The sequence below is a fragment of the Entelurus aequoreus genome, linkage group LG08 (genome assembly GCF_033978785.1).
Source record: "Entelurus aequoreus isolate RoL-2023_Sb linkage group LG08, RoL_Eaeq_v1.1, whole genome shotgun sequence".
In the NCBI taxonomy this organism is placed as follows: Eukaryota; Metazoa; Chordata; class Actinopteri; order Syngnathiformes; family Syngnathidae; genus Entelurus; species Entelurus aequoreus.
This window is the reverse complement of record NC_084738.1, coordinates 82,279,047-82,289,046: the sequence shown is the minus strand read 5'-3', so window position 1 is coordinate 82,289,046 and position 10,000 is coordinate 82,279,047. Positions and strand designations below refer to the sequence as shown.

The window sequence follows — 10,000 nt, the reverse complement described above, 5'->3', positions numbered from 1 at the left end:
GAGCCCATGTGGTGATATCCTTTACACACTGATTTTGCTTTTTGATGCAGTATCCCCTGAGGGATCCAAGGTCCATAATATAATCGCTTACGTGCAGTGATTTCTCCAGATTCTCTAAACCTTTTCATGATATTGCGGAGCGGAGATGGTGAAATCCCTAAATTCCTTGCAATAGCTGGTTGAGAAATATTGTTCTTAAACAATTTGCTCAGGCATTTGTTGACAAAGGGGTGACCCTCGCCCCCATCCTTGTTTGTGAACGACTGAGCATTTCATGGAAGCTGCTTTTATACCCAATCGTGTGTGGAGAATGCATATATGTTTAAGAGTTATTTCTTTGTTCATAGTCATGTTTGGAACTGCTAGTACTTTTCAATGTATACTCGAGACCCGAGATGACTGTATTGATGAGGGATGGTCTCCTGAAGCTTCAGTAAAACTTGTTAATATTCCTATTCTGTCTTGATGGTTCCATTTACTCTGGAAAAGCTGGTCGGACGCAACACATGGCACCCACCTGTTCCCAATTAGCCTGTTCACCTGTGGGATGTTCCACACAAGTGTTTGATGAGCATTCCTCAACGTTCTCAGTCCTTTTTTGCCACTTTTGCCAGCTTTTTTGAAACATGTTGCAGGCATCCTGTTAGAACATTTGTTTCTAAATTATCACAAAAACTTTGTAAGCAAGATGAAGGTGTTCCTGTGTTCTTTCATGTATGGTAATCAACAGAAGGATGTTGTTCTGGCCCAAGGACTTCAAAGCGGAGAGATGACAGGATCTGCCCAATTTCCAGACGACCTCTTTTTCAACTATTTTACAAACTCTTTTTGAACTGACCTTTCCTGTGAATTGTTTACGACCTTTTCTGTGAACTTTTTTGCCACCTTTGTCCTTTGGAAAGAGTGGTGGCCAGGTGGTCGGGGAGGGTCCAAAATAAAAGAAGGAGGCGTGCAATCTTTTGGCAGAACGTAACGACACCGTACAAGGGTACAGATGTGCACGTTTCCCCTCGCTGAACCACGTTGAAATTCTGTCTCTGTTTGATTCTTTGCCTCTTGTCTTGTTTAATAGATGTCATCAGTTGTTTGAACCTGACACATCCAATTCCAAATGAGCTAATATTTGCAAAAAACATTTGCAAAGTTTACCAGTGTGAATGTTAAATATCTTGTCTTTGCAGTCTATTCAATTGAATATAAGTTGAAAAGGATTTGCAAATTAAATTAAAATTAATCATGGTATTCTGTTTTTATTTACCTTTTATGTGACAACTTCACTGCTTTTGGGTTTTGTACTACACAAACATTAGAAGACCAAACACTAAAAAGTATGTGTGAACTCCACCTCGATGTCAGTTGACATTTTGACGAGGGCGAGAACGCGGCTGCATATTTCCGGAAGCAACGCTGTGTGTGTCTGACGCACGGACCACCTGGGTCCATCACGTCGGACGTGTTTATCCCCCCCGGCCGTATCCCTGAAATGGGAGTTTTTACCCCCCCCTCCCGCTCCCTGGTTACAAACGCTCAATGTAAAATGACATTTTCATCAGCTGGGATGTTTTCATACTCCCAGCTGGTGCCGTCTCCTTGTCAGCGGGGGCGTGATTGGCTCTGATTGAGACAAGAAGACCCCCAACTCGCCCCCCCCCCAGGATTACGCCAGGCCATAATTACATGTTCTGGGTTCTGGCTCTGAAAAGGTCACAATCAATCCGAGGCATCAATGCGGGCGTTATTATTACTGGCAGCTATTAAGTCATGATGACAAACACCCATCTACGTGTTGACTCCTTGCATTTGTGTCTGACTTCCACTCTTTAATATTCATTTTTATGCGGGCAGAAACGCCACAAAAGGCCTGTTTTATAAAATTATTTGTGATTTAACACAAAGAAACAGTCAAATGGGGTACAGAAAACTATTAGCATCTAAGGGTGCGGCCCGCAGGTAATTTTTTAACGGCCCCACGGCACATTTTATAAATATGATTGAAAAAAATAAAATACATTAAAAGTGGTATTTAAAGAGCAAACAGGTGAAATGTAACAAGAAAATGTAGCAATGTTTACTCTAATAACACAAAGCTGCCATGTCGGCTGTTTCTTTCTTTAAAAAATAATAATGAATCAAAATCAATGTCATTATGAATTATTGACCTATTCAAGGCTCCAATTAAGTCACATTAAATATTTTGAGATATTTTTTGGGGAAAATGTTGCATATTTTGTGTTTGCCATATACAAAAACGAGCTGTTTTTTTTTTTAAAAGAAGGGCCTAAAATGAACAAACAAAAAACATAAACAACAATAAAATTTATAATTGACAGATAGATCTGAAGTTGATCTCGAGATTATTGTGTTAAAAGTAAACAGTAAAAAAAAAAAAATTATAATTTATTTTTTAGCACTTTAATGAGTAGGACCCTTTTGGATCCCCTACAATTTTAGTGTGATTAGTTTTTAAGTGTCATTGTTGGAAAAAATATTAATGCATTAAAATCAATGGTGTTATGAGTTATTTACCTTTTTAAGGCTCCAATTATTATATACTCTCAAATATACCACTTAAAATTTTTATTGGGTGAAAGTATTGCATATTTTGTGTGTTTTTCTTTAAAAAAAAAAGGGTTTTCCTTGACAAAAAGAGCATACAATTTAAATCTTTAAAAAATCTTATATTGACAGACCTAATGTTGATCTAGAGATTTACAAACTTGAATAATAACACAAATAACAATACTGAATAATGACACATTTTTTATATTTTTTGGACCAAAACCCTTTGGGGTCCCCCGGGATCTAGCCTGAATGTATATTTTTTATACATATATTGCATTGGTTTTTAAAATAAAAAATATCAAAATGGCCCCTGCTAGCTTTGATTTTTCAATGTGCGGCCCTCAGTGGAAAAAGTTTGGACACCCCTGGAATTTGATGCCTGCAACATGTTTCAAAAAAGCTGGCACAAGTGGCAAAAAGGACTGAGAAAGTTGAGTACTGCTCATCAAACACTTCTTTGGAACATCCCACAGGTGAACAGGCTAATTGGGAACAGGTGGGTGCCATGATTGGGTATAATTAAATGCTCAGTCATTCACAAACAAGGATGGGTCGAGGGTCACCACTTTGTCAACAAATGCCTGACCAAATTGTTTAAGAACAACATTTCTCAACCAGCTATTGCAAGGAATTTAGGGATTTCACCATCTACGCTCCGTAATATCATCAAAAGGTTCAGAGAATCTGGAGAAATCACTGCACGTAAAATTGAATACCCGTGACCTTCGATCCCTCAGGCGGTACTGCATCAAAAAGCAACATCAGTGTGTAAAGGATATCACCACATGGGCTCAGGAACACTTCAGAGAACTACTGTCAGTAACTACGGTTGGTCGCTACATCTATAAGTGCAAGTTAAAACTCTACTATACAAAGCGAAAGCCATTTATCAACAACACCCAGAAACGCCGCCGGCTTGGCTGCGCTCGAACTCATCTAAAATGGACTGATGCAAAGTGGAAAAGTGTTCTGTGGTCTGACGAGTCCACATTTCCAAATTGTTTTTGGAAACTGTGGACGTCGTGTCCTCTGGAACAAAGAGGAAAAGTTCTAGGCGCAAAGTGTAAAAGCCAGCATGTGTGATGGTGTGGGGGTGTGTTAGTGCCCAAGGCATGGGTATCTTACACATCTGTGAAGGCACCATTAATGCTGAAAGGTACATACAGGTTTTGGAGCAACATATGTTGCCATCCAAGCAACGTCACCATGGACGCCCCTGCTTATTTCAGCAAGACAATGCCAAGCCACGTATCTTGTCTTTGCAGTCTATTCAATTGAATATAAGTTGAAAAGGATTTTGAAAATCATTGTATTCTGTTTTTTTTTACCATTTACACAACGTGACAACTTCACTGGTTTTGGGTTTTGTACTACTTTATTGTATTTGTTGTCTTTATACACAAAGATAAATAGAGAAAGGACTCCACGAACCAATCCTCACTTTTTCTTTCTGCGTAATCCTCCTGACTGAAAAATAAAAAAGAAGATTAAAGTACTAGCCTGGAGTCAATTAGCTGAAGTCCATCAGGGATGACACACACACACACACACACACACACACACCTTTTTTTTTAATTAGTATTAGTATATATATAGTATAATATTTTTACGTGATAATATATCATATTGTAGGTGTTTATTACACTTTGCATTCATATTTTGCTGGGTTTTTTTTACATTTTTGTTGTGTTTTGCTTGATTGTAAAAGATACACAACTATGGAGGAGCTGGTCTGAGAAGTAAAAGATGTCCATATGTTGTTAATATTCAGTGTTTTATTGTTCATAGTTGATATTGTAAATCCCACTTTCTTTATTTTCATGTACATTTTGGGTGTCTCACTCATTCAGTAAAAAACTGTAAAATTCCATTCCGTTTTTTTGAGGTGGTCTGTCATAACTTTTTTAGAACTCTATCAGACATTGTGACTTTTGGTATTAGCGTTCCTGGGAAAAAAGGGACCCCAACACACATACTGTACAGCAGGTTTTTACAGCTAAATGTGTATATGTCATTTATACACACATACACATTGGCCCACCTAAACACCTTTTATCTTTCAATGTGGCCCCCAGAGTCAAAATATTTGCCCAGCTCTGATGTATGAGGTCAGACGTCACTGTAGTCACACATAACACCATATTTGGTGTTGCTGATGGTTGTGTTTTTGATGGATGTGTTGTTGACGGATGTATTATTGATGGTTGTGTTGTCAATGGTTGTAATGTTGATGGTTGTGTTGTTGATGGTTATGTTGTCAATGGTTGTGTTGTTGATGGTTGTGTTGTTGATGGTTGTGTTGTTGATGGTTATGTTGTCGATGGTTGTGTTGTTGATGGTTGTGTTGTTGATGGTTGTGTTGTCAATGGTTGTGTTGTTGATGGTTGTGTTGTTGATGGTTGTGTTGTCAATGGTTGTGTTGTTGATGGTTGTGTTGTTGATGGTTGTGTTGTCGATGGTTGTGTAGCTGATGGATGTATTATTGATGGATGTGTTGTTGATGGTTGTGATGTCGATGGTTCTGTTGATGGTTGTGTTGTTGATGGATGTATTATTGATTGATGTGTTGTCAATGGTTGTGATGTCGATGGTTCTGTTGTTGATGGTTGTGTTGTCGATGGTTGTGTTGCTGATGGATGTGTTGTTGATGGATGTATTATTGATGGATGTGTTGTTGATGGTTGTGTTGTCGATGGTTGTGATGTCAATGGTTCTGTTAATGGTTGTGTTGTTGATGGATGTATTATTGATGGATGTGTTGTCAATGGTTGTGATGTTGATGGTTCTGTTGTTAATGGTTGTGTTGTCGATGGTTGTGTTGCTGATGGATGTGTTGTTGATGGATGTGTTGTTGATGGTTGTGTTGTCGATGGTTGTGATGTCAATGGTTCTGTTGTGTTGTTGATGGATGTATTATTGATGGATGCGTTGTCAATTGTGATGTCGATGGTTCTGTTGATGGTTGTGTTGTTGATGGATGTATTATTGATGGATGTGTTGTCAATGGTTGTGATGTCGATGGTTCTGTTGTTGATGGTTGTGTTGTCGAGGGTTGTGTTGCTGATGGATGTGTTGTTGATGGATGTATTATTGATGGATGTGTTGTTGATGGTTGTGTTGTCGATGGTTGTGATGTCAATGGTTCTGTTAGTGGTTGTGTTGTTGATGGATATATTATTGATGGATGTGTTGTCAATGGTTGTGATGTTGATGGTTGTGTTGTTGATGGTTGTGTTGCTGATGGATGTGTTGTTGATGGATGTATTATTGATGGATGTGTTGTTGATGGTTGTGTTGTCGATGGTTGTGATGTCAATGGTTCTGTTGATGGTTGTGTTGTTGATGGATGTATTATTGATGGATGTTTTGTCAATGGTTGTGATGTCAATGGTTCTGTTGTTGATGGTTGTGTTGTCGATGGTTGTGTTGTTGATGGATGTATTATTGATGGATGTGTTGTTGATGGTTGTGTTGTCGATGGTTGTGATGTCAATGGTTCTGTTGATGTTTGTGTTGTTGATGGATGTATTATTGATGGATGTGTTGTCGATGGTTGTGTTGTCGATGGTTGTGATGTTGATGGTTCTGTTGTTGATGGCTGTGTTGTTGATAGTTACTGTGTCGATGGTTGTGTTGTTGATGGATGTATTATTGATGGATGTGTTGTTGATGGTTATGTTGTCGATGGTTGTGATGTGGATGGTTCTGTTGTTGATGGTTGTGTTGTCGATGGTTGTGATGTGGATGGTTCTGTTGTTGATGGTTCTGATGTTGATGGTTGTGTTGTTGATGGATGTGTTGTTGATGGATGTATTATTGATGGATGTGTTGTTGATGGTTGTGTTGTCAATGGTTGTGATGTCGATGGTTCTGTTGTTGATGGTTGCGTTGTCAATGGTTGTGTTGTCAATGGTTGCATTGTCGATGGTTCTGTTTTTGATGGTTGCATTGTTGACGGTTGTGTTGTTGATAGTTACTGTGTTGATGGTTGTGTTGTTGATGGATGTATTATTGATGGATGTGTTGTTGACGGTGGTGTTGTTGTTTCTGGTGTTGATGGTTGTATTGTTGATGGTTTTGTTAATGGTTGTGTTGTTGATGGTTTTGTTGATGGTTGTGTTTTTGATGGTTGTGTTGTCGATGAATGTGCTGTTGATGGTTGTGTTGTTGATAGATGGGTTGTTGGTTGTGTTTTGGTGTTGATGGTTGTATTGTTGATGGTTTTGTTGATGGTTGTGTGTTTGATTGTTGTGTTGTTGATGAATGTGCTGTTGATGGTTGTGTTGTTAATGGTTGTCTTTTTGATGGATGTATTATTGATGGATGTGTTGTTGGTTGTGTTGTTGTTTCTGGTGTTGATGGTTGTTTTTGGTGTTGATGGTTGCTTTGTTGATGGTTGTGTTGTTCAGAATGTTTGTGTGATTTGGGCAGACAGAGGCAAGAAGACATCCAAAAGGAGTGCTTGGTCATGCAGTGTCTTTTTATTACAAAAAAGTTGTGTATACAAATTGCAGTGTATGTTGTGTGTGGACGTAACAGCAGACAATGTATGTTGTGTGTGGACGTAACAGCAGACAATGTATGTTGTGTGTGGACGTAACAGCAGACAATGTATGTTGTGTGTGGACGTAACAGCAGACAATGTGTTCCATTCATGTTGTCACATGACCACACTGGTGGTCACGTACACACAATGAAGATCAAACCAAGGCTACGGAAGCCACAACAGATTCTAGAACAGACAGAACGGGATCTGGTCTTTGGGTTGTGTTGACACTGATGCTCTCCCTGATGCACGGCCCTCAGTCCTTGAAACAAAAGTCCTCCACGTTGTTGACTTTCAGCTGCTGCACCTCCTGGCTGTCCAGCAGGCGGTAGCTGAAGGACACCCTGTTGACGAACCGGCCGCTGGACACCATCCGCACCACCGTGTTGTCACAGCCCACCTTCACGCGGGCTGTGCCAAAACACAAAAACACACCCCCTCAGATCCTATTCCAAGTTTTTTCAATATACTGTGGAGAATGCATATATGTTTAAGAGTTCTTTCTTTATTCATAGTCATGTTTGGAGCAGCTAGTATTTTTCCATGTATACTCTGTATACCAGTTTCTCTTTGTTTGCAGAAGTCTGTGTAGTGTTTTAGGCATTTGGAATGTGAGAAAGGTGCATCCTTCTCCTTATCTTATCAGTGTTGGGGAAGGGGGAGGCATTACTTTCTGTTTTCCTATTGAAGAAGTAGTTTCTTTCCGTTTGAATGTTAGACCAATTCGAGAAGCCGGTATGACTGTATTGGTGATGGGCTGGTCTCCTGAAGCTTCAGTAAAATTTGCTAATATTCCTATTCTGTCTTGATGGTCCTTCTTACTCAGCATACATGTCATCGAAAGAACTTGGGATTGACCAGTGACTTTAATTCCCTGAGAGGTAGACTGGTCAGACGCAACAATACCCACAAGCGTACATATTGCAAGTTGATCAAATGATCCACAGTAAAGGGACTCGTATGACGTCATCTTCTCTCTTCCATCACCTGTCAGGTCCCACGCCACCCTGGTGAGATTCTAATTTTGCTATTCAATTGTGGAAATGTTCAATGTTAAAAAACTAAGCACGACCCCTCGGCGAGTCCCCAACATGACGCGAGACAACAAATCTGAGGTGTGTTGATTTCGAGCTGTGTTCTTAAATAGTGGCATGTCAAATTCCTTTGTTGTCTTGAGATCATGAATTGAGAATAGTGCACGTTAATAAAGTTACCTTAGTCATTTGTTTTTTTATTCCAGAAAATACACTGTAAACATGTTCATATTTTTTTATATATATTTTTTTATTAATTTCAAATAATTTTTTTTAAATATAAGTGAAAAAGACCATTTGTACTTGTAAAGTAGTCGTGTTTTCGTTGTTTTTTTTTGTTTCAGACTAATTGTAATAAAATTATTGGTTTTTTTACACAAACATATTTTTTTGGGTTTTCCATTAAATCCCTTGTGACTGGCAAAAATTAAATTAAATAAATAAATAAAAATAAAAAAAATAAAAAATAAATACAAATAAATAAATAAAAACGTTTTGTTTTTGTTTTTTGAATTTTATAAACCTTTCTTTCTAAATTTCAACATTTACAAACAGTTGAGAAATAACAATCAAAGTAAGTACAAAAACAGTACAAAACAGCGCCAGAGGGTTGTAAATTCAAAGTAACTAAAATAGAAAGCAATATATTGTAGCGGCTGGCTACGGGGTGTTAGCCAATGGCTTTGGCTGGGGGGCGGGACTTCCGGGGAAGTTAGGGAAGTGACGTTGTTGACAGGAAGTGTTGGTTCGAGTTTTGCCGGGAAAGGAGATAGACGCATGTTGGAGCTGTTGTGTGCCTTAAATGCATCTTGTACAATAAATGCAAGATAACTGAAGAAGTCTCTGAGCCTACATTCCTGAGATTATTACAATATATATATATATATATATATATATATATATATATATATATATATATATATATATATATATATATATATATATATATATATATATATATATATATATATATATATATATATGTATATATATATATATGTATATATATATATATATGTATATATATGTATATATATATATATGTATATATATGTATATATATATATATATATATGTATATATATATATGTACACACACACACACACACACATATATATATATATATATATATATATATATGTATATATATATATATATATATATATATATATATATATATATATATATACAGTATATAACAAACAAACAAAGTGAAAGCCATAGGCTCAATCAATTTCAGTAAATAACTTAAATTTCACAGCTTTTTGGTTGTTAGAGGTAGAGAGTGTTTTAACATAGCGTTCTAATTCTTTTTTAAAGGCACAAAAAACAGGTCAGGTATTTAGAAAATTACATTTATGAATATAAAACTTAGCCAGGTAAAAATTCATTTTCAAATTGCTTTTCATACAGTGTGAATCCAAATAGCAATAATAATAAAAACCTGTCAGGTCCTACACACACACCCCCCTCCCCCCTCACGAAAACCAGTGTTGACCAATTAAAAACGAGACAAAAAGTTGTAATCCAATCATATTTGAAATCGTCACATAAATGGGTGGGACAAGTTCAAAGAATACATCCAATCACAGTGCTTGAATGGCGTACACTCTACAGAGGGGCGGGTGTTCGCGGTAGGCCAATCAGATGCGTTTCTTTATGAGAGCAGGAAGTGTAAATTGAACGTCTCACCGGCAGCGCCAAAACTAAATAGGTGTGGATTTTGTTTCTACGTCATACGTGAACACCTGGGGATGAAGACCATGGGACACTTTTTATTTTGACGATATCGACACAACTGTAAGTTAAAGCTGCTGCGGGCGTTCTGTCCAAATGAGGAGTTGCCATTCCTGCTTA

General features: G+C 37.6%; 2 protein-coding genes and 1 long non-coding RNA gene across 3 annotated transcripts in view; 1 reads left to right on the top strand and 2 right to left on the bottom strand.

Annotated features, from left to right (window-relative positions):
• Positions 1-4,671: 4,671 nt before the first annotated feature.
• LOC133656454 (putative uncharacterized protein DDB_G0282133) lies at positions 4,672-7,218 on the bottom strand. Its single transcript, XM_062057535.1, has 4 exons — positions 7,196-7,218; positions 5,624-6,711; positions 5,490-5,514; positions 4,672-5,452 (listed from the first exon to the last, which is right to left on the bottom strand). The coding sequence occupies exons 1-4, from the start codon at positions 7,216-7,218 to the stop codon at positions 4,672-4,674; spliced, it is 1,917 nt and encodes a 638-aa protein (XP_061913519.1).
• crhbp (corticotropin releasing hormone binding protein) overlaps positions 7,033-10,000 on the bottom strand; it is a 16,759-nt gene continuing 13,791 nt past the window's right edge. The window contains exon 7 of the mRNA XM_062057425.1: positions 7,033-7,519. Coding sequence (XP_061913409.1) covers positions 7,365-7,519 — 155 coding nt within the window. The 3' untranslated portion in view covers positions 7,033-7,364. The remainder of the gene's footprint in view (positions 7,520-10,000) is intronic.
• Positions 9,807-10,000, top strand: part of LOC133656363 (uncharacterized) — a 13,879-nt gene continuing 13,685 nt past the window's right edge. Inside the window, exon 1 of the long non-coding RNA XR_009827132.1 lies at positions 9,807-9,943. This is a non-coding gene — a long non-coding RNA (uncharacterized LOC133656363). The remainder of the gene's footprint in view (positions 9,944-10,000) is intronic.

Excerpts from the sequence above, each read along its gene's own strand:
- LOC133656454 (XM_062057535.1), bottom strand. The coding sequence starts at position 7,218 with ATGAATGGAACACATTGTCTGCT. Across the intron at positions 6,712-7,195 it reads AATGGAACACATTGTCTGCT|CACATTCATCGACAACACAA; the intron begins GTTACGTCCACA and ends AACCATCAACAG. Across the intron at positions 5,515-5,623 it reads CATCAACAACACATCCATCA|AACCATCGACATCACAATTG; the intron begins GCAACACAACCC and ends AACCATCAACAG.